We start from the raw sequence: 24,775 nt of genomic DNA on the forward strand, positions 1-24,775 counted from the left end.
GCTCTGTCACACGCTGAGGAGGGAGCCGGAAGACGGAGCTCATGTGTGAGCTCCAGCCGGCTCCCTCCGTGCAGCAGCCAATGAGAGTCTGTGTGACTCTCATTGGCTGCTGTAACAAACACACAGCTGCCGCTGGCGGCTGTGTATCTCTGTGTCTGTGTAGGGCAGAGCGCTATCACTGCGCTCTGCCCTACACGCGAGGAGACCTGATGTCGGATTCTCTAGTGAGAATCCGACATCAGGCGGCCGCCGTTCGGCCCCGAACGGGGATCCGAGTCAGGCGGTGAACACCCGAACAGGGTTCGGGTGGACTCGGATCCCCAATGTTCGGAGCGGTTCGGATTCCACAGAATCCGAACCGCTCATCTCTAATGAGAAGGGGGTGTGGCCATGCAAGAAGGGGGCGTGCCCGAAGGGGGGGGTGCAGGAGGTCCCCGCGTGGAGTGCTGGCCGGCTCCCGCATTGACAGGAGCTAAGTGCTGCACTTAATTCTACAGTGCAGCACCCGGCTCCTGTCAGTGAGGGAGATTCTGCATCTTGGTGTCACCCCTCGGCCAGTGACACCCGGGTGCAGACCGCATCCCCCTTGCGACGCCACTGCCTAACAATTAACACCCCGACTGACAGTGAAAGCTATTGGGAGTCCGTTGAGGCCACAGCCCGTGACCACCATATGTGTGACGTACTTACAGCCCATATCTATTCATCTTACTTATCATACTCTATTTGTATCAAGATGGGAAAGCATGACCATCATATCAATTTCCTAATATGGAAGCGTATGATAATATTCTCTTCGGCCAATAAAAGGCGTCACTTTATTTTTCTTGGTGTTACCAATGGGTAAGACGCTGAAGCCCTCATCTACAAGACAATATGCACAATACTCAGGGTTATAAAACGCCTGGCCGGCTCCCAGGTACTAAGGGGGCTTGGCCTAATGTAAGTAGATGTGGCCACGCCTAAATAAAAAAACAGTGGGGTCTATGTACTAAACCTTGGAGAGAGATAAAGTACCAACCAATCAGCTCCTAACTGTCATTTTTCAAACAGCCTGTAAAGTGACAGTTAGGAGCTGATTGGTTGGTACTTTATCTCTCTCCACTTTATCACTCTCCAAGGTTTAGTACATAGACCCCAGTATCTGCAGCGTCTTTGTGCCCCCTCAGCCAGGGGTAGATCCGGGGGCTACAGGGCGCTAAACCCCCCCTCTTGGCAACCCTAACAATGCTGGTGTGACATTACAAAGCAGACACCTACAGTACTTCTTGAAATGAAACATCTTTATAATGTACAGCAATTGTCCCTTTAAAATAGTCTTTATAGCAGCTGCCTCTACCTCTATCTGTTGACTCTGCTGGGGCAGGGACATATTGAGATAGCAATATAAGAAAATGATATTTACCATGCCAGGGGAGAATATGCAGGACTTGCTCAGTACACTTAGGGCTTGATTCACTACAGATCGCTACTGCCATCGCACCTGCGATTACACACGCAGTTCAACTGCGATAGTGTGCTAATCCATTGTGATCGCACTACATAAGGACGTCCACTTTACCTTACACACATCCGTAATGTTTAGCAAGACTGCGAACCCATCGGTACTGTCGAGGACCATCGCAGCCTCTCGCACACTTGCACAAGCTCTCACCTTACTCAGGAATTGTGTCCGTATTGCTGCTAGTGAGCATCACCAGTGCGCACTTGCACTTACCCTATGCTAGGTGCAATAGATACGTGTAGATCCGATCGAAGTGTACATCTCTGCATGGGCAGAACTGGTGCCCCCATTTTCTGAGCACACAAACCGGCATACATTGAATTTTCCCATTGCGCCTTGTGGAACACAAGCTAAAGCTTCTCCATATTACCATGTATTGAGAGGTGCTAAAGAAATGTGCAAACTATCCATGGCTGTGATGAAACACAAATATATCGAAGGGCCTGAGTCGCACGCAATCCGCACGCAATGCAGATGTTCACTTAGTTGAGCAATTTGTTTTTGCAACTGCTCATGCTTGAAAAGTTTTTAAAACCGCTTCGGCTAAGACGGTTTTAGAAATGTGACGGAAAAGTGATTGGAGGCGGCTACTAGTGCGCACAAAATGGATCGTTCAGTGGGCATGTTTTAGGAGTGTCGTGGACGTGTCGATATAAGCGGCTGCATTCTCAGCCATAAGCATAGGGGCCAATAGTCAGACGGAGAAACTGCACCTGGTATAGTAACAGATGTTGGGGTATAAGGACGCATCGATCACAGAGTGCACAGACGATAAAAGGGGGTGTCTGAGTCTTTGTACTTTCAGCCGCATGGTGGTACACAAGGGAAGGAGTTTGTAGTGGCATTTGCATAAAGTCGCAGACGGGAGACCACCAGGAGTCGCTGATGCTAGTGCTATTGCGTGCGATTCAAAATTTAGGCACTTGGGGTCACATTTACTAAAGGTCGATTTCAGTCAATTGTGATTGATTTCAAATGAATCTGAATTGTTCAAAATCGATGTTATGTTACAGGGGGAAAAATTCACACATTTACTAACAGATTATATATATATATATATATATATCATTTTTTTTAATATCGATTTTGAAGTGTTAGTAAATGTGTGATTTAGCCCCTGAAACACAAAATCGATGTTGATCGATTTGAATTTGATTATCAATCTTTAGTAAATTTACCCCTAAGAGTGGACTGGTTGCTTGGACGGGAGGTAGTCAGCATCCCGGCGTGCAGGCTGACAACGATCAAAATACCGGCTCCGGAATCATGACAGCATCGGAATCCCGACCGCTGGCATCCCGAAGGTAAGTATCTGGGCTTAGGTGGAGGTTAGCTTCAGGGTTAGGCACTGGGGGAGGGTTAGGTTTAGGGTGTGGGGAGGGAGAGGTTAGGTTTAGGCACTAGGGGGGAGGTTAGGTTCAGGGACCAGGGAGGGAGGGTTAGGGGTAAAGGTCAGCGTTAGGGTACTTACCTCATGGTGTTGGGATACTGCTGTCGGTATTCTGACCAACGACATCCCGACCGCCAGGAGCCCATACCCAACCCACTTGGACGACCCTTTTAACTGCAAGGGCTGCCGCTAATGCTTTTTCCTTATCCACTTACCTTGACCCGTAATTCCCTTATTGTTACTCATACATTAATTCAGAGGTTTCCCAAACGCGTTCCTCATGGCATTCCAACAGTTCATAGTTGAGCACAGGTGGTTAAATCAATGAACAAATTAAGTCACCTGTGGTCAAACATGGATATCCTTAAAACCTGGACTGTTAGGGTAACTTGATGAGCGAGTTTGGTAACCTCTACATTAATGTTTACATTTTATTTGTCCGTTATACAGAGATCACTGAGGCATCGGGGGCTTTGAGGCTGCATGCACATGTGTGTCGGAGACGGGTACTTTTTAACATTACTTTTCCTGTAAATGTAATAGTAACATCTGGGACATTGTGACATAACTACAGCTGCAGTAAGTGGATTAATAAATCGACCATACCTGTATGACTTTCTATTTATCACTTCCATTAATGGAATTCAGTCTCTGGATGTGCAGAGACTTATTTATTGGCAGAATAATATTTATGTTCCTGCAGTCTAACACTCAATGTTATTTATTATCCAGTATGCATAAGGAATGCTTGTTAGTCACATTTAGTCAGACTGAGGAAGAGAACAAGATGAAGTATAATAATAAGAATAATATACATATAGCATTATAACCATACTTGTCTACTCTCCCGGAAGTTACGGCAGTCTCCCGATTTTTCGGGTAGTCCCCTGCACGCCTGGAAGTGTACTCAGGATGGGGAGATAATACGGAGACTCTTGGGTCTTTTGGGAGGGGGCGGGGCTAATATGACACGAATCACAACAGTTGGTCCCGTCCCCGCCCCACCGACCTGTAAATCGCTGCATTTTGGCATGATAGGGGAGGGGCCTAATGACGTGGAGGGCTCAGTCCCACCCCTGAAGCTGTCAGCCGCATCTCCTCCCCGGGCTTCTCCCGGAGAGGAGATAATTAGAGTCGGCAGGTATAATTATAATAATAGGATTAATGTTGACCTGTGCCATTAATGAGCCCTTGCCGTATACACGCATTTGAGGAGCTAATTTGGCAGTTTATCAGATTATTTTGAGTGAATTGATTGGTTGTATCCTCATTCCTCCCAACAATCCCCAATGGTGGAAATCAAAATGGGTGGAGCTTGTGCAAAATGGGCAGAGTTTTGCACAAAAGTGATCATGCTGGGATGGATCTGGGCATATTGTGGGTGGGGCGTAATTGTCCCAAGTCTCACTGTTGGAATTATATGTATATGCAAGTGAATTTTACTTTAGCTAACTTCATTGTGTACAGGTGACAAGTGCTCTTTAAGACTCTCATGGAGGCCAACCTTAGTGGAAATTTTTTATATACATTTGAGCATGTCGCCACCTGCAGGTTGGGAGGTGTATAGCAAAGAATTTGAATACTTGTTAACAGTTATTCACAATAAAAATTGTATAAGCAAATTACAATGCAAACTCTCTTTACAGTTTGTGTAGAAATTAATTTTATGAGAAAGCAAAAATTTCTCAAAATGAAGATTAACGTTTAATCCACGTGTACAGTGTATGATCATTTTATATATAGAAATCGCAATTCTTATCTACATATGTATGTAAATAATTGCACACTGAAACACACCCTGTATATATATACTCAAATGTATAAAAATGTTATGTAAAAGGTGTTAAATAAAACAATATTTATAAGGAAAAAAGGAATGAAACTGAAATGTGTTATCTAAATTCCAAATTTACTGCTTTAGTGCAGTATACGCATTTTACACAAGTTAAGGAAGGATTCACTAAAAATGTATGTTTTACTAGTGGTGACTCTATAATGAGTGCAGGGTGTGTGGTGCTACCGACATGACATTGACAGATAACATCAGGGCCTGTGAAGATCCAATCTTAACATCAGTAGTAAATGTATTTGGGGTGACGTGCCTGAATTGGTGTCACAAACAGGATTTAGTCCAACATAAGTAACCAACCCAGTGCCACAATAGCCACAACAGGAGCAACATTCAGAAATGGCACCAGATCAAAGGAAGAGCCCAAACAACATTCTCAAAAATCTAGCAGCCATATTTGAGACCAAGAAATCACACCTTGATATGTGAATTAGCGGGAGCCACAACAATAAGCAGGAAGAAGACCTTCTGACCATTTTGACTCGCAAGGCCAACCCATATGCAGACACGGTAATGAGAGTAAACATGGCAAATGTGTTTGCCAACATCCATAGCTTTTAAACTCTGAAGGCCCAAGGTCAAGGACTAGCCCAAACCAGAGAGGATAGGTCTGTGACTCCAGAATATTGCATGAGTGACAGTTGATTCTGAATCACCTAAAGAACACCGAGGTCCATCAACCCAATTTTTGCAATGAGTTGTCTGGCTCAGTGTACGCCTAGGTTAAGGTTTCATTAAGAGAGGCAACACCCAGACCAATGTGTTCATTCACTATACCACTTTTTGAAGGAATACTTTCAGAAGACCCCAGCTTAGTGAGCAAGAGTGAGATGGTGGAGTTTGTCGAGGTAGATGATGCAAAGGTATTGAAACTGCTAATGTGAAAGGTCCAGCAGTCACGCTGATACAGAGATGTAGGTATGCGCTTGAGGGTGGTCACCTTAAGTGTCCAAGGAGATATTGGTGCCCAACTATCTGAGAACTGTTTTACTGTGACTCCTGCCCTGTGAAGAGACCCTTAAGTCCCAATGCCCAACATTTCAATACACCGAGACTAGCTGAAGCTTTGTGAACTCAGAGGCTAGATGAGGTTGTGGGCCCAGAAGTAACCCTGGAGGAACTGGGAGAAGTTGGTCCTCCTTACTAATTTGGATGTTATGGAGGTTCTCGGTGAATACTCATCAGTGCATACAGGTTATGGAGGTTATATGGGAAAGCAAGATCAAATGGAAAATTACTTTGGAAAACTGCCTTATCGCTTGCTGACCTCCATCAGAGGATCCTTCACTTAGACCTTGCATCATCTACTATTTAAAAAATTGAGGTATGGTAGAATAGGAAATCTCAGCCGTACGCTAATGATTGAAAATGGGATTATTACAATAGAGTATCAACTTGTGTACAGTCAATGTGTATGTGTGCTTGTTGCTTTATATCTCCTTTGCTGCTCAGTAAGGGCAGGACTTTCACCCGGCACCCAAGCCAAGTTCACAGTGTACTTTTTAATACAAACATGTGGGATTCACAAGAAAACACTGTGACCTTCATGGTCTGACAAGATTACTGGTTCATGAAAAGCATCCCTGCAATTGGAATATAATCTCCTGCCAGCATAGCTGAAATAATGATTAGGTAAATGAGAGTGCATTGTTCCTGCAGTCACTGTCTATCACGTATCCTTGTAAGGATTGCTTTCTGAAATATCATGCTGATAGATCCTTTACAGCCTCTGTGCTTATAATAAAATTGAGACATGAAATTGGGTGAAAGCCTTAGAACAGCTTCAGTGAGAGTACTGTGAATTTATATCAGAGGCTGTGATCCAGTGATAGATTTGTCCCATAAACATTTCTTTAGAAGGGTCTAGAACTGATCTTGGAGCCGTACAGCAATAACACTGAAACCTGTCGAAAGTGCATTTAAATCATGCCACAATATGTTGTATCGCAGAAAATGTCATGTAACCCATAGCGATCACAAGGTATGTGCTTTTTTCATTCTCAAAATTGACTGGTTTCTTTGCATTGCAGCAGTTTATTATTTATTTATTTTCTTATTTATTTTCTTCCACAGTGAAGTGATCCGGGAGGGTTCTCTGCTCTCCTGGGCATCGGGGAGACCTCTCCCGAAATTCGGGAGTTTGGTCATAATGTAGCTGTGTATGAGACTGTAGCCTCATGCAATTTAATGCGTTTTTTCGCTGGTGCTGTGTAAAAGACAATATAACCACTGCACTCTCTTAGCTGACTGGCCTAGTGTTGAAAACTAGTTAGAAAAATCCATATGGCAGGATTACACCGAACAGTAGATTTTCCTCCACGTTCCCGCACCAGGTCGTTTACAATTACCTCTCTTTCTACTACTAAACCCACTACAATTCTACCTTTGGTCACTTCACTCCACAGAGTGACTACCCCCTCCTCCTGCTCACCCTCCACTCCATCGGGCTTCACCACACAACTCACTCCTAGTTCACTTCTCGCTTGTCCAACTGGTCCTTCTCTATCTCTCTCTACAGTAATGTTTGAGAGAATCACAAATGTTGGGGTACTAAACCTATACATGCCTACCCTCCCGGTTTTCGCAGGAGGCTCACGATTTTTTGGGTAACCCCCTGCACCCCCGGAAGGGTAGGCATTTCTCCCGCATTCTGCCCACTTCCTAGTGATGTGGGCAGAGTGAGGAGAATGTCCGCGCCGATCGCGGGTCTCCGTGTAGGGAGCGGGGCCAAACGACACGATTCTACATCAATCACGTCATTTGGCCCTGCCCCCTATGTGAATTATAGCCAATCACGGCGATTCTAGTGGGAGTGGGTGGGGCTTAATGATGCGGATCATCAGACCCCCTCCCCCATCGCCACCCTCCTGCTTCTCTTACCCAGGCTTCTCCCGGGAAGAGATATTACAAGGTAGGCAAGTATGACTAAACCTGGACTCCACAGAGAGTAGACCAGCCTTTCAAATCTGAGGGCTTGAGGATGTGATGCATGGGGAATTGTATTATCTTACATCCACGCCCTGCAGCACAATAGCGCAAATCTCAGCATTGTACAGCAGGGGAGAGGCCCCAATGATACATTTTCTTTGATGTCACACTCCCAGCTCATCCCAGTTTTGATGTCACCCTCCAGAATTTCCCAGAGGCAACATAGAAAAAAGTAAATAAGTCTGCTCTAAGGGGGCAATACAGTTACAGTGTGTGCGATGGCCATTAGGTGCCGGTATTCTGACTGTATAGCTGGAACCTCACCACCAACAACAGATTTTCCTAACACGCTGTGAGGTGAACAGGAAAATCTGTGATGTTGAGCTACCGTTATTAGTGGTGATGTGCGCAGATGCACACCATGACCAACTGAATACTAATTGACTACCCATCAGAGGTTAACGTTGTGTTCTACACTAGACACTATAGATTAATAATAATAATTTTATTTATATAGCGCTTTTCTCCTAAAGGACTCAAAGTGCTTTACATTTACAGTACAAAACACAAAATAGGCTTAAACAAGGGACATTAGAGAAATGCTTGGGTGAATAGGTGAGTCTTGAGTCTATTTTTGAAGGATTCTAGAGTGGAGGCCTCTCGAACTGTGCGGGGAAGTGAGTTCCAAAAGGTTGGAGCTACAAAACTGAAAGCTCGACCCCCAGACGAATTCCGTGAGATTCTAGGTACTGTTAATAGTCCTTCGTCAACGGATCGCAGTAATCAAGTGGGACAGTAAGGAATCAGAAGCTGCTTCAGGTACCTTAGGCCATGGTCATGTAGGGCTTTGTAAGTTATTAATCCAATCTTGAAAGCAATTCGCCATCTAACAGGCAGCCAGTGAAGGGAGTAGAGAGTGGGTGTTATGTGGCTGGAACGGGGCTGGTTGGTTAATAGCCTGGCAGCTGCGTTTTGTACCATCTGCAAGCGGTGCAATTTTTTTGCTGGGAGATCGAGGTAGAGGGTGTTGCAGTAGTCTAGGCGTGATGATATAAATGCATGTATTGGGGGTCTGATATACATTAACATCCATAGATTGGAAATTTGCTATACACTAGTAACCTGATCTGGAATATATACTGGCCACCAGAGAATAATGGAAAAATTCAAGGCACTACAATAAGATAATTAGTAGCACCTTGAGTGTTTAGATACTTGTGTAATTCATGTTAGATTAGTTGATGTTGGTACCATTTGGTTTCACTATGGCTGTACATCTAGGGGGACTGTACTTACCAGAATGCCGCTCTGCCAGATTACTCTGCCGAAACGGGCAGTCTCAAGACCACTGAGAGCCGGAAGATGCCGCTGGAGTCAGTACAGTCGTTGACATATCATGCCAAACCCTTTAACAGTATGGTCTTCACTCTTTGATTTTTAAAAGCAAAACTTCAAGAGCTACAGTATTTGAATGATCTGAGAGAATAGGTGCTAAATGCTATCTTATTCTTACTAATTTACAAAGTCAGTGGGCAGCACTAAGCACTATACCAGTGACACGTACCCCTGCACTGCACACACATTTACTATTGAAATTGCTTAACATTAATTGCAACCACTAAATATAGATAGATAGATAGATAGATAGATATGAGACAGGTAGATGTGAGAGATAGATAGATGTGAGACAGGTAGATGTGAGATAGATAGATATGAAATAGATGTGAGATAGATTGATAGATGTGAGATAGATTTATAGATAGATGTAAGATAGATAGATATGAGATAGATAGATGTGAGATAGATATGAGATAGATGTGAGATAGATAGATGTCAGATAGATATGAGATAGATGTGAGATAGATAGATGTCAGATAGATATGAGATAGATGTGAGATAGATAGATGTCAGATAGATGTCAGATAGATATGAGATAAATAGATGTGAGATAGATAGATATGAGATAGATATGAGATAGATATGATATAGATGTGAGATAGATGTGAGATAGATAGATATGATATAGATGTGAGATAGATAGATGTGATAGATATGAGATAGATAGATATGAGATAGATATGATATAGATGTGAGATAGATAGATAGATGTGAGATAGATAGATGTTAGACAGATAGATAGATAGATATGAGATAGATGTGAGATAGATAGATAGATATGAGATAGATAGATAGAATGTCACAGACAGTAGAATGCTTAATTCCAAGGGTCCAATGTTAGGTGATGTACACATAGCAGCTTAACCCATAGCCTTGATGGTTGAGTACAATTCAGTATTAATCCTATCCTCCCAGTATTTATAAGGATGTAGTCAATTTACCTCCAGTCGGGATGCTGGTGTTCGAAATCCGGGCGCTGGAATCCCGACCCGCAGCCAGAACACCAGAGCCGGTATCCCGATATCAGTTGAGAGGCCGACGCCGGAATGCCGGGTTAGCTGTTAGCTATGGGGGGGGGGGCAGGGGAAGGGTTAGGTTCAGGCACTAAGGGGGGAGGTTATGGTTAGGCTGCGGGCAGGGGGGGGTTAGGCACCACGGGGGAAGAGGTTTAGGTTTAGGCACTAAAGGGGGAGGGTTAGGTTTAGGCACTAACCGGTAGGGTTAGAGCACGGGATAGGGAGGGTTAGGATGCAGGAAGGGAGGGTTAGAGTTAGGGGGTGAAAGGGGGAAGGTTAGGGTACTTACCTAGCCCCTGCCGGGATTCTGAGCATTGGTATGCCGCTGTCTGTCTCCTATACCCAACCCTATTTATATGGTGCCAGCATATACACTACAGTGCTATACACCGACAGCACATGTGTGATTGCTTGCTAAGGGTTACACAAACATCTTATGTTTATAATGTATTAGATGAATTATATAACACTTGGCACAAAACAGTTTCCTATCTTACTAATTAGGGCTTTGAGGAAAGAGTTGGGAACTGATACAGTATTTCAGTTTTATGTACCATTTTTTATCTAAAATCAACATATTAGTTTTACAGCTGTGTATGTACTACTCTGTTAGGTCAATAGACCGCACTACTTATTTTATGATTTATTTGGAGGCATTGCGGCCTGTCAGGCAGGTGATTACTCATCGTGTTTTGGTTCTGTCGTCTACTTCTGCACTTTGTCCTCTTTGTTGGAAGCGGTAAAGAACTGGCTTGTACTCTAGAAACTTTTGGCTTTTTATAAAGCAAAAAATAAAAATTGCTGCGTCTCTAAATCCACGATGGGTTTCGGCTAAATGTAAAAACCTCTGAGATGCGTTCCATGGCCCTCATTCAGACCCACAAGCGGGTCTATGGTGGGGCACTGCGCGCGCAAACCCTGTAACGAGTGAGAAATTCACTCGCTCCGGGGTTCGCTATAAACGGGGCGGCTGTTGATGTTGATCGACAGCTCGCCCCGTTTTGTAGGCGGGGAGGGGGGGTGGCTGGACAAATGGAAGCGTTCCTGTAAGAATGCCTGCCGTTTGTGGGCGGCCCTACTGACATCACTCGTGATGTCAGTAGTGAGCTTCCTGCTTCAGTGCTTGCTGGTTTAAAAATAAAAGCGGCCGCCCTCATTCAGTGCGAGCGCTCGCTGTTTGCGAGCGCATCTGAATGAGGTCCCATGTCTGCTATTAAAGGGGTTGTCCACATCCTGTTTCTTTGCACTGTGCTGTACAGGGCTTTCCTATCCAGCTCATTTGAACTTTTTTAAAAAAAAACATTTAGGCTGCTTCAACCCTATTTGATGCTTAATTCTTTGTAATGATATTTTATGCCTAGTCAAAGCATGTATAGATTGCTCTACTATCTTAGGGCCTGATTCATTACGGATCGCTATTGCGATAGCAGCAGCGATTACGCACTCAACCCCTCTGTGAAAATATGCAATTGAATGCTATCTCAATGCCATACGCAGCCTAACATAAGGACGCCCACTTTACCTTACACACATCCGTAATACTTAGCAAGTCTGCAAAACCATCGGTAACATCGAGTACCATCGGAGCCTCACGCTCACTTGCACAAGGTCTGATCTTCCTCAGAAATTGCTAACCTCATCGCACGCAGTGAAAGCCCAAACTGTGTATGGCATCGCAATGGCCAACTTATGCACGCCACTGCAACGGCTTTCAAATGTACTGGTGCACCTGCGTTCGCCTTCACCCCCCCCCCCCCCCCCGGCACCACTCCCAAATGCTCTCTTCCTGTCAATACTCTGCGACGGGTCTATGTGGACAGTGAGGACGTGATTCAGATCCGCTCGCTAGGATGCGTTCCCTCGTAGCTGGCGTACGCATCACAAAGCACGTGCGTGAACCAGTGCGAGAGACCGGGAAGCTGCGCATAGACAGCCCAGCAGAGTGAGTGACAGGAGAAGCAGTTTGTGGGTGGTGACAGGGGCTGGCTATTGACAATGGGGGAGTGGAGGTGCGAACACAGGCGTGCCAGATAGTCTTAACGCTGTTTCAGAGGCGTGCATAATTAACAGGCAGTGTCATAGTACACGTCACCTGGTTGTATTTCACACTGTATTTCATTATATAATATATATTATATATTGTATTTCACACTGAAGTGATTGCAGTGCTTGCAGCAGGGTATAGTCAACCACAAGCGATGCGTTCGCTTCCGATTGTCCTCGATGTACCGATGGTTTCATACACTTCTTGGTGATGGCGTGCGCAAGTGGCCGTCTTAAGACAGGCTGGTGGGCGGCTGCATACACAAATCAATCGCACGCCAAGACATAGTGGGTGTGCTAATGCCTTCCGGTGCGGTCGCCTACCTTGCTGGGCGTGTGCCGGATTTGCATACGCTGGGTGCGAGCGTACGCATCTAGCGAGCGGGTCTGAATCGAGCCCAGAGATCACAGTCTGATCGCAGTTGAGCTTTCCCACACACACAGTTATGCATGCGCAGTAAGCAACAATTGGCGAAATGCGTGCGTAATAGCAGTTGATAGGAGGCTATTCAGGGGCGTATCTATAATGGGTTAATGATGTGCGGGGTACACGGGCCCCTGGGTCCAGGGAGGTCACGCACCGTACACTCTGCACCCATAGTATTACTTACCTCTCCGGAGTCCCACGTCTTCACGGGGGTCCGGCGCTATAAGAACGAATGGAAAATGCCCTCTGTGGCCATTTTCCCATCGTTTGCGCATGCGCAGTACAGGGAAAATGGCCGCCACGGCCATTTTCCCGGTGACCTGTGCATACTCTATAGACTCTGGGCGCACTCTGGTGCCCAGAGTCTATAACTCCGGCGCTAGCCGCGCACAGCTCAGAAACGCCCCTGAAGATATTCCACTTATCCACTACCCTTTCCGTGAAGTAATTTTTCCTCAGATTTCCTCTGAACCTACCACCCTGCAGTCTCAGTGCATGTCCTCGTGTTCTAGTACTTCTCCTCCTTTGAAGAATGTTTTCCTCCTGTACAGTAACTTGCTCAAACCCTTTATATATTTGAAAGTTTCCATCATGTCTCCCCTTTCCTTCCTCTGCTCCAAACTATATATATTAAGATATAGTAGTTTTTCCTGGTAAGTTTTGTGATGTAGGCCATGCACCATTTTAGTTGCCCTTCCTTGCACAATCTCTAATGTATTTAAATCTTTCTGGAGATATGTCCTCCAGAACTATGCCCCCCATTGTATGAGGCCATTTGATGCCATCGATGTGCACACTAGCGGGACTGCAGAAATATTTTTAGGGGAGGGAAGAAGGCCGTAACTAGACTTTTTGGTGCCCTGTGCCAGAAAGTGCATTGGTGCCCCCCTCATTTTTTAAAGGGACATAATGCACCCAAAAAAGGGGAATGGCCTCATGGGGAAGGGCCAGGGAAGAGATGGAGGAAAGCCAGGAGATGCTGACGATGAAATAGAGGAAGCTACAAGTGAGAATGATAGTAAACAGAAATTTGACAGGCCCAAACAGCGCCCCCTGCCTGCGGTGCCCTGTGCGATGGCACTGGCCGCACTACCCTAGCTACGGCCCTGATGTTGACCAGCCAATTTATCAGCCAGGAGAGAATACATTCGACCAGAGTGTATGTGATGTTACGTGTGTTGCGCAGTTGTTTGGTGCTGGTGGTGATTAGTCCAAACATGGTATGGCTTATTTAGTTCTTAGATTTATTGACCCAGGTAGAAACAATAAGCAGTATAAAGACACTTTAGTATACAGCAGGGCCCTCTTTGGCTGTACACAATGCACCGACCCTTTGCAAATTGGACTCTGTATCCTCTACTCTCATGAACACTTTTGACTTAGATTAGTTCCTAGGTTAGGCACAAATAATAAAATATCTTCAATGTCTGTGACAATTTCCTTGCTTTTCACTTTCAAGCATAGAGAAATTATCTTGACTTTTGTAGCATTTAGGACCTTGGGCCTGATTCAGACCCACTCGCGAGCGGCTGTACGCTCGCAAGTGGGTCGATGGTCTGCACTGAGCATGCGCACGACGGAGGGAGCTCCGTCGTGCGCATGCGCCAGACACGACGAGCGAAGGACTTTCCTTCGCTCGTTGTGTCCGATCAAAGGGGGCGTGCTGTCAATGTTGATTGACAGCACGCCCCCTTTGGTGGGCGTGCCGGGGGCGTGCCTCCCTGACGGGGGCGTTCCCACGGGAACGCCTCCCGTCAGAAGCCGGCCCACTGACATCACTAGTGATGTCAGTGGGAGTGATTTTGGCTCTGATAGAGCCAAAATCACTCCGGAGCTTGCGGTTGAAAACCTCAACCGCAGGCTCCGGCTCGCAATTTCGATGGTCGCGATGGTCACGACCATCGCGGCCATCAAAATGCACGCTCGTATAGCCTGTGGGTGGTGACCCACAGCTATACGAGCGTCCAGGAGGACGCTCCATGAAAAAGGAGCCCGGCCCTCATGCAGAGCGTGCGCTCTGCTCAGAGCGTACGGCTCTGAATGAGGGCCCTTGTCTCCAATTCCTTTGACTTTTACTCAAATGGCTTTAATGATTTGGATCCATTTTAATTACAGCTGAAATTCCTTGTCGCTCCTGAGTCCATGAATGCTGGAATGTATACTTACGGTAGCTACTGTATCTGCTACAAATAAGGCTGAATTATTCCCACTATCACGTCTAGGTGATGAGGTACAACTAGATTCATTTTATCTGCATTCTGAGGCCTTATATCCCAACTTGTGACATTTGAAAAATATATGTACTTATGCTTGTGCTTTGAACTTTTAAACAATAGAACAGGATTTTCAGCAGTTATTTCTGTAGGTATGCGCTCCCAAACCTGCAATAATTTAGCACATACAGTCTCTGTGGTTGGCTTCGTAGTACTTGGCTCTAATGCTACTACCAGGAAGTTGCACTCTTGCGTAAGATTTTGCAGAATCGACATTGCAACCTCCTTTTCATCTATTATGAAGCCTACTGAGAGATGTAGAACATTCTATGTATTCATCCTTATACCCCCACTTACTTCGATCTGTAGATGAGACTATTTGTAGAACCTAGATTGTTCCTTGATTCATTTGGGGGGTTAAGCTGTTAGTTTTCTGAAACTCACTTCCTCGCACAGTTATGCTGGGTACACACTAAATGACGTGTACCCAGTGTGATGTGTGGTGCGGCCGGTCCCAGCAGGATGCCGGCTTCGGCAAGTGTGTACACAATTGCCGATGCCGGAAGTGACAGTGGGAACCATGCTGCATTTGGCAGCATGGACCCCGCTGACGATTTCCCCGTCGGTCCTACATGCAGGTCTGACGGGCGATGTTGCTGATGACACGAGGGAGCGTCAACGTCATATTGGGTACACACTGCCCGATGTGGATGTAATGTCATCTGATCTGCCGGAGCGGACTACATATTGTCTAGTGTGTACCCGGCTTTAGAGAGGCCTCCACTCGAGAAACCTTCAAAAACAGTCTCAAATCTTACCTGTTTACTCACACATTTCACTAATGCCCTTTAGTTTGTAACCGAAAAAAAATACAACTTTCTTCTGAAATACTTAGATCTCTTTTCTGTTAAGCTTATTTTGTATATAAATACAAATGTATAGCACTTTCAGTACTATTGGGAGAAAAGTGCTATAAATAACATTATTATTATTATTATTATTATTATTATTATTATTGTAACCCACTTTAAAAAAAGTGCCAAAAAACACCTATAACTCCGATCTGCAATTTAAAAACACCTTTCCCATCAATACAGGCCACCCATATACCTGTCCCACATCATTTAACCCTTTATTATGCATTATGCAGATTATCACCTCAAAATGACGCCATTATTGGCCAAATTACGCTAATTAAAAACTTCTAAGTGCATTATTAACCATTAGGAGGGTGTCCAACAGGTTCTAAACCAAGTCCTGACTGGTTTACCTTAAAATGGGATTTCCCCCAGCTTTTCACCTGCTCGGGGTTTGCGAAGATAAATCTGAATAGAAATTAACGCAAATTATCGTCCACATGTAGTTAAATAGCAAAATAAAATTTGCCGCCAGCCTTGTTAACTTGGCTAATTGAATTCTCTCATTCTTTTGTCATTTTAACATTTATTATATTTAAAGGGGCTATACACTTTAATGCAGCTCTATGGGGTAAATTTACTAAAGTGAGAGTTTTTAGAAGTGGAGATGTTGCCCATAGCAACTAATCAGATTCTAGCTATTATCTTCTAGAAGGTGCTAGTTAAATGTTAACTAGAATCTGATTGGATGCTATGGGCAACATCTCCACTTCTAAGAACTCTCACTTTAGTAAATATACCCCTATATGTTTATTTTTATATGTAATAAGTTCTATTGTGAATTTTTTTTTTTTTGTCGTGACTTTCCCCACCCCCTTTGGATTATGCAGTGTCGGGCTCGGCTCTCGTTACCAATTGCTCCCCCTGCCACCCCAATGGCTACTCCACTGGGTGAGAGGTATGAGTAAGAGGGGAGTTCTCATTGTTTTATTTAATGTGCATTCTCATGATTTTTAGTTCATCTCATAAAATAGCAGACTCCATAGTGTTGTAGTTGACAGATCCAGTTTATAACAATAATGGACTAAGGATTTTATAGGCCACCGGATTGTACTGTAGGTGTAGAGACTCTATAACAGATATTTGCCAAGGTTATTTTTTCCTCTGTTATCCAATTTATTTTTTATTTTTTACTAGAACAGTATTTTTCTCTGCTCTAATTTTAGCCATTGGAGAGGCAGCAATTTTGACAAAATAAATGACCTAGAGAATGGGCCACAAAGTGTAAATGTAAAATCTGTACTTCGCTGTTATATATATAACTGTCTATCTGGCATATTCAATTGGGTGCGAGGTAAAAAACCTTGCGCCCCTCGCGCCCAAGAAATACGACGGGTATGCGCGCTCCCGATACCCGCAGTATCCAAATTAAAAAAAGTGGTCGCGGGGTTTTCAGCTCTGAAAACCCAGCTGTGTACAAAAAAAAAAAAGAATTCAGCACTTACCTGCCCGGGGGTCTCTGCGGCTCCCGTTGGCCTCCCCTCTATCTTCACACTGGAGCCCCCTGCTGCTGGGAGTCCTGGGGGCTGTTGGGAGGCTCCAGGGGCTGGTGGGAGGGGCAAGGGCTGCTGGGAGATGTAGTTGTCCCAGCGCCCATTCCGGGGGGGGGCCATACAGACACTGGGGGTGGGGGCACACAAACTGGGGGTCACACACACATACACAGTTACACACACACACTTACTCATACACACTTACAAACATTCACACACACTGACATACTCACCCTGCTGCAGAAGACCCGGCTTCCGATGCTGGATGAAGAAGACACCGCTTCGGAAGGTAGGTAATTAAGGACTAATCAAGCTAACTGGTAACTTCCAATTGCTTAATTAGAACTCAGGGGGGGTACCGCCAGGGTGCCAGAGCAAGTCCCGGTGATTTTTCCTAAAATTACTGATTTTAGGGAAAATTACACTTGCTCTGGAGGTGCGTGATTAAAAAAAGCTCCCGGCATGTAAAAAAAATATATATCGGCACCTATTTGAATAGAAAAAAACCTGCACCTGCAGGAAAAACCACACAGGTGCGGATATTTTGCTATTCTCGCACCCAATTGAATTTGCCCCTATGTTTACCCGGGCCTGTTGGAGGGGCCTGGCAGGAGCCCGCGTCCTGCAGCCCCCGCTGCGTTACTTCGGGCAAGAAGAGAAAGGACTGGCTCCTGCTGCAGCAGCCTCTCTCCCCAGCACACATGCTGCTGTCACACTGGGTGCTGGGCTAGGGAGAGAGGCTGCTGTTGCAGTCAGTCCTCTCTCTCCATGAGTGATTTGTTGGGGGGAGCAATCACACTCTCCTACCCACCAGACACCGGGGCCCCCCCACACACCGGTGTCCCCCTCGTGTGGCGAGTGTGCCCGCTTCGCAGCCACAAATATATTTTTTATTTTTCGTGAGGAGGGGGTCTGACCACACCTCCCTGAGTTGGCCACACCCCCTCCCAGTGGCCCCAGAGCCCCACAGATTAACTAGATGTAACCATTGCCTGCGTTCCTGTAGTGATCAGCAGGGTGCAGGCAACGGGATCCATCCAGGGAGCCAATGCAGCTGCTTTACTGCAGTGGCTGGTGCAATAAAGTTTTTTTGTCTATTGCGGTGCAACGTATGTGATGTCACACAGCACCACACCACTGACACAAAGCAGAGAAGCCACGGCGTGCAGCCAGAAGAAAGGTGTGTGGGCTGGAGGGGTACTGTGGGGGGCTGGGAGGTTGCTGTTGGGGCTGGGAGGCTACTGTGGGGAGCTGGAGAGACTGTGGGGGCTGGAGGGCTACTGTGGGGGCTAGAAAGAGTGGGGGGGGCTTGAGAGAGACTGTGGGAGCTAGAGGGCTACTGTGGTGGCTGGAGAGTGACTCTGTGGACTGAAGGAACACTGTGGGGACTGGAAAGACAATGTGGGGGCTGAAGGGACACTGCTATATGACAATGACATTGGTTATATTCCTACGCAAACAGGCATCCCCCTGACCACGTGACCTCTAATGTGAATACTGACTAAAGTTACCATCTCCCCAGTGAGGAACAGTTCCTTCAGAAATGCCCCCTTGCAGAGAAACCTCATATAGGTAAGGAAGACTCTCAAACGACTTACCTGCACCTGCCGGGGATGAAGGGCCCTTAAAAAAATGGGTGTACCCATGATTTCTGTTGCTGGTCCTGCCCTCAATCCACATTGAGAAGCAGAACAGAAACAGTAAATACATGGAATACAGAGGAGACAACTTCCTGTATACACTGTAATCTCACACCGCTACAAGTGTATCACATACTGATATATACTCTATAGACTCTTTAAAGGTCCCATTTTATCAATTTAATACATTCAGAAAGACAAAACTAAAAATGTGACCCAGACGTACATTTAACTCTGAAAAGTATGTTGGATATATTTCGCCCTGAGAGTGCTTTAATTATATTCATATCATCATCTTGGTCAGACAGGGGCTCTAAGCGGTCAGCTTTGCTGAATTCAGCATACAATATGACACAATTCATCTTTCACTAGATTTAATTTGTATTCCACCAAAATATAATCCTACAAGCATATATATTAATGACATTTCCAAACAGCCCAGGCATACAATATATACAGTATCAAGAAATACTGACACGTCAGTGGGTGGTTTTACACCGTAAAATGGGACTACTGTATGTCAGGGCTGTAAAACTTCATAAGTGGCACAGAAACGAAAACACATATTAATCAGTGGAATATTTTCTTTAATGAGACAGATATGAGGCAAAGACAGACCAGATACTGCACACTGTCACAGACAATGCACTGTGCAGCTATTATGACAAATGCATCGTGACCAATGGCAAACAATCAGTCTCTAGCTAAAACCTGATTGGCTACTACGTGTTCCAGCTTTTCTGCTATTTGCAACATGTTATTAAAAAAGTTTGAGACAACACCTGAATGTGCGTTTAAAGCACAAATCCACATGTAAGGTGAAATTAAATTTAAAAAAACAAAAACAATCAAAAAACACTTTTAAAGAGCAATGAACTATAGCTAGGAATGATAATGAGCCCCAAGTGTCTGTGTACACGTAATACCCGGCAAGCACAAAGCCTCGTGGAGGCCAAGCAGAGATCAGACAATTGTATTCAAGAAATAAAGTCACATAAATCTTAGCTAAGCGTGGTGAATAAATGCATACTTTAAATTATGCTGCACTAGAAAAGTCATATATCGAGCTAATTTGAATTGCCAGGAAGGGGGCCGGGTCCTGGTGTGTACAATGCACTGGATGTGTCTAACAAATAAAAATGACATTTTGCAGAGACTGAAGCTACATGGAATAGCCTGTATTACAGTAATTGCATCTAGTGCAGGGGAATTAATTCTGTGCTTGATAGAAAGAGTCCCATTTCCTATGTATTCTGAAATTACACAAATAATTGAAAATGTCTTAGAGGAGACCTGTACTGATATTTTGCTTTTGCATTCTGGTTAAAAGAAAGTTTGGTAGCATTAAAAGGAATTTACAAGTAACTTTTACTGAAAAAATGTGACACGGTATAAAAATATGATAACATTCATATTTGACCCCACTAAAGCTGCTTATGCTGGGCTTTACCTGCAAAGCGCCACTTTCCGACGGGCTGATGACCTCACATGTTGCTAAAAGAATTTGAGTATTTATGGTAGTGCCCTGTACTCTATAATGGTTTGCTGATTTAGGCTAAAACAACTAAATTGGCTGGGTTGGGTATGGCATCCCAACGGTCAGAATCCTGACGGCCGTAATGCCAGCAACAGAATCCCGTTGGTAAAAATGGCAGTGATTTTTGGTAAGCATTCTAAGGTTAACCATGACCCACCCCTCCCGCAGCCTAACCCTAACCGCCCTAACCCCCCACCCACACACCATAACCATCCACTTCAGCACCCTGACCCTAATCCCCCCCGCAACCTAACCCTCCCCCTAGCAGCCTAACCCTCCCCACCTCTCCTGCTGCCTAACCCTAACTCTCCCCTCCCCTCCTGCAGCCTAACCCTAACTCTTCCCTCCCCTCCTGCAGCCTAACCCTAACTCTCCCCTCCCCTCCTGCAGCCTAACCCCCCACCCACACACCATAACCTTCCACTTCAGCACCCTGACCCTAATCCCCCCCGCAACCTAACTCTCCCCCTCGCAGCCTAACCCTCCCCACCCCTCCTGCTGTCTAACCCTAACTCTCCCCTCCCCTCCTGCAGCCTAACCGTCCCCACCCCTCCTGCAGCCTAACCCTCCCCTCTTGCAGCCTAACCCTAACACTCCCCTCCTGCAGCCTAACCCTAACTCTCCCCTCCCGCTGCCTAACCCTCCCCACCCCTCCTGCTGCCTAACCCTACCTCTCCCCTCCTGCTGCCTAATCCTCCCCACCCCTCCTGCAGCCTAACCCTAACCCTACCCACCCCTCCTGCTGCCTAACCCTACCTCTCCCCTCCTGCTGCCTAATCCTCCCCACCCCTCCTGCAGCCTAACCCTAACTCTCCCCACCCCTCCTGAAGCCTAATCCTAACCCTCCCCTCCCGTAGCATAACCCTAACCCTTTTTGAATAAAATATTTAAATATATTACTAAAAATACTTTTTAAACTTTATTAAATCATTAAAAAAAATACAATTTCTTAGTGGTTTGGTGGAAAATAAATAGTCATTTAAGTGTTTAATGTCCTTAGATACATGTTTAATGTCAAGATGTGACAAGTCCACTTTAAACTATACTTTATACTTTCCTGCAGTGTCATAGGACTCCCAAATTTCAGTGCGTTATCCCGAACTCCCAGCCTCCCGGTTCCCACTCACTTTCCCCAGTGAAGTTGATGCTCTGGGGGCATGATGTGCCGTCCAATGCACCTATTTTTGGGGAGCAGTGATAAAACAGGATTTCCTTTTATGTAGCGAGCTTACTAAAGAGAGGGTTGGAATGGATGCATTCTAGGGGAAAACAGAGCTGTGTGTAGGGGGGAACAGTCTTTCAGCTCTGAGCTGACGGAGATCAGGTCTCGTTCTATAATGGGGCAAATTTGTACCTTCCCGTTGCACACTGCTAAGTGCACTTTGCCCAACCAGAAAAAGTCTCAAAACACACAAAACTGCCAGTATATTAAGAGAAAAATGCTTTATTTAATGAGCGCGGTGGTTGTAGCGTGGCAGGAGGTTTGACATTTACAATTTTGCACAGTACATGTCTTCTGATTTTTTCACACCTAGGCGACCTCCTCCTTTGCGGACAGTAGGCATACACCTTAATGCATGCTTTGTGGCCCATATAATTGCTACCTGACAAAACCAAGACAGATTACAATACACAACAAACGTGCTTTGAAAATGATGCCCAGCACCTGCTGTTTTAATGGTATAATAGTGTTATACTGTACATTCACATCTTTTCTGTAGTAAATTACTTGCAGTTTCCTTTTAATGCTAACAAAATTTACCTAGCAATACATAGCGATAACCAGCTCACATTGGCCAGCTACAGACTTCAGGACTGGGAGCCTGTGTACAGCAGACTCTGAAATCGAAGGAAAGTTGAAATACTTTCCACATACAGTACACTGTATTGATTTGAGTGCTAGCTCATGTGTGCATCTTCTGTGCCATGAAAACTGTAACAAATGATAATGTAATGATAGATTTTTTTATATATTTTTTAAACTATTCATCGTAAATAAATAAATAGGTCACAGAGGGACTCATTTTTGGTGAAAGACGAGCTGCTTCACCATCCCGGCCAGGATTTTGGGTAACTGCGCCGATATAACTTCCGTCATCATTTCCGGGAACTCCACGCTCAGGGTTCTAGACTGAAGGAAGGTGTTGAGGCAATACAGGTGGAGCTGCTTGACCAGCTGTTTCCAGAAAAATAACACAAATATTACATATTAATGCACAGAACTGCATACGCCTATAGATCCTGGAGCACAAGCTTACAGTAAATTACAGTGAGCCCTTACTGTATATCTCATATCACAGAAAACACAGCACAAATGACACTGTTACACAAAGGTCTCCATGCTGTAGATAGATTCAATATACAATGTATGGTAATCAGTGCCTGAAGTGTCACACATATGCCATGACCACAAGTGCTAATATCACATACCCTCCAATAGTTTTTGTGAGACATCCAGATTGGGGGTGTGACCTGCTAAACGTGGGTTGGGGGTGTGACCTGCTAAACGTAGGTTGGGGGTGTGACCTGCTAAACGTGGGTTGGGGGTGTGACCTGCTAAACGTAGGTTGGGGGTGTGACCTGCTAAACGTAGGTTGGGGGTGTGACCTGCTAAACATAGGTTGGGGGTGTGACCTGCTAAACGTAGGTTGGGGGTGTGACCTGCTAAACGTAGGTTGGGGGTGTGACCTGCTAAACGTAGGTTGGGGGTGTGACCTGCTAAACGTGGGTTGGGGGTGTGACCTGCTAAACGTGGGTTGGGGGTGTGACCTGCTAAACGTAGGTTGGAGGTGTGACCTGCTAAACGTAGGTTGGGGGTGTGACCTGCTAAACGTGGGTTGGGGGTGTGACCTGCTAAACGTGGGTTGGGGGTGTGACCTGCTAAACGTAGGTTGGGGGTGTGACCTGCTAAACGTAGGTTGGGGGTGTGACCTGCTAAACGTGGGTTGGGGGTGTGACCTGCTAAACGTGGGTTGGGGGTGTGACCTGCTAAACGTGGGTTGGGGGTGTGACCTGCTAAACGTGGGTTGGGGGTGTGACCTGCTAAACGTGGGTTGGGGGTGTGACCCGCTAAACGTGGGTTGGGGGTGTGACCCGCTAAACGTGGGTTGGGGGTGTGACCCGCTAAACGTGGGTTGGGGGTGTGACCCGCTAAACGTGGGTTGGGGGTGTGACCCGCTAAACGTAGGTTGGGGGGGTGACCCGCTAAACGTAGGTTGGGGGTGTGACCCGCTAAACGTGGGTTGGGGGTGTGACCTGCTAAACGTGGGTGTGACTAGGTAGATAAGAGGCGTGGACAATTCCCCTGCACTTGGAGAAGTATGACGCTGTAGCCTAACATAACAGCTTCACACAGCTAATTTTGATCTATCCCATTGTCCTAAGTTTGTTGGGACAGTCCTGAGTCGAGTTTATTTTGTGCCAGTCCGGCATTTATAAATGTTGTCATACTATTACTCATGGCCTGATGCAGAATTGAACGCAAGTTGGTTTGCATTCGTATCTAAGGGGTCTATGTACTAAGCAGTGATAAGTGACAGAGTGAAAAGTGATAAGTCTGTGATAAGGTGCCAGCCAATCAGCTCAAAACTGTAATTTTTCAAACACAGCCTGTGAGATGACAGTTGGAAGCTGATTGGCTGGCACCTTATTACAGACTTATCACTTTTCACTCTGTCACTTATCACTGCTTAGTACATAGACCCCTAAATCTTTTACAATGCGCATGCATCGGAACTGAGAAGTACGCATTTCAATCGCAGCTCCCCTTACAGCTGAGTAGGATTATTTGGGCTGTAACTGGGCGTTGTTATGTAGGCTTTATTCAGTGAGGGTGTGTCATCAGCAGTAATGCACCAACACTGTCCTTTGTTGCAAAAGCGTACACACAATTCTGTACATATCTGTGAACAAAATAATATCATGCGCTGTAGATATAAAATTCTGATGCATTTCAATGGGAGACTGTGCATATGTGGAGCTAGAACCATGTTAGCAGATGTCTGCAAAGCTTTTTACTGTCATTCATAAAAAATTACTGTTTTTTAGCTCACTTGGAGGGGACACTTGAAAATAATGTCAGCCCCAAGGTACCATTATTGTTCTGGATTAAATAAATCACCCTGGCAGGCCCTCATTGCCCTTCCTCGCCACTACACGTGATGTCATAAAATCACATGGGCTATAAAGAGGAGGAGGAATCAGAGTTCATCTCAAACCACCCCACAAAATGACACCAGGGCAGTAATCGTGTCGGTCATTTGGCCCTGTACCCTGGGCGGCAGAACACGCACCTCACTGCCCGTGGTATGGGCCTGTAAATCACGATGATCATACAGGCAGTGTTTTTTAGGGAAAAAGTAATTAATAAAGTAAGAGGTATATATGTGCTATTAGGGAGGACACTGAGGTGACATCTTTG

General features: G+C 45.4%; 1 protein-coding gene across 1 annotated transcript in view; it reads right to left on the bottom strand.

Annotated features, from left to right (window-relative positions):
- Nucleotides 1–21,229: 21,229 nt before the first annotated feature.
- Nucleotides 21,230–24,775, bottom strand: part of PGR (progesterone receptor) — a 114,750-nt gene continuing 111,204 nt past the window's right edge. The window contains exon 8 of the mRNA XM_088456753.1: nt 21,230–22,531. Within this exon, the coding sequence (XP_088312879.1) occupies nt 22,376–22,531 (156 nt within the window). The 3' untranslated portion in view covers nt 21,230–22,375. The remainder of the gene's footprint in view (nt 22,532–24,775) is intronic.

The sequence above is a fragment of the Taudactylus pleione genome, unplaced genomic scaffold (assembly GCF_031769625.1).
Source record: "Taudactylus pleione unplaced genomic scaffold, aTauple2 ptg000711l, whole genome shotgun sequence".
NCBI classification, from domain to species: domain Eukaryota; kingdom Metazoa; phylum Chordata; class Amphibia; order Anura; family Myobatrachidae; genus Taudactylus; species Taudactylus pleione.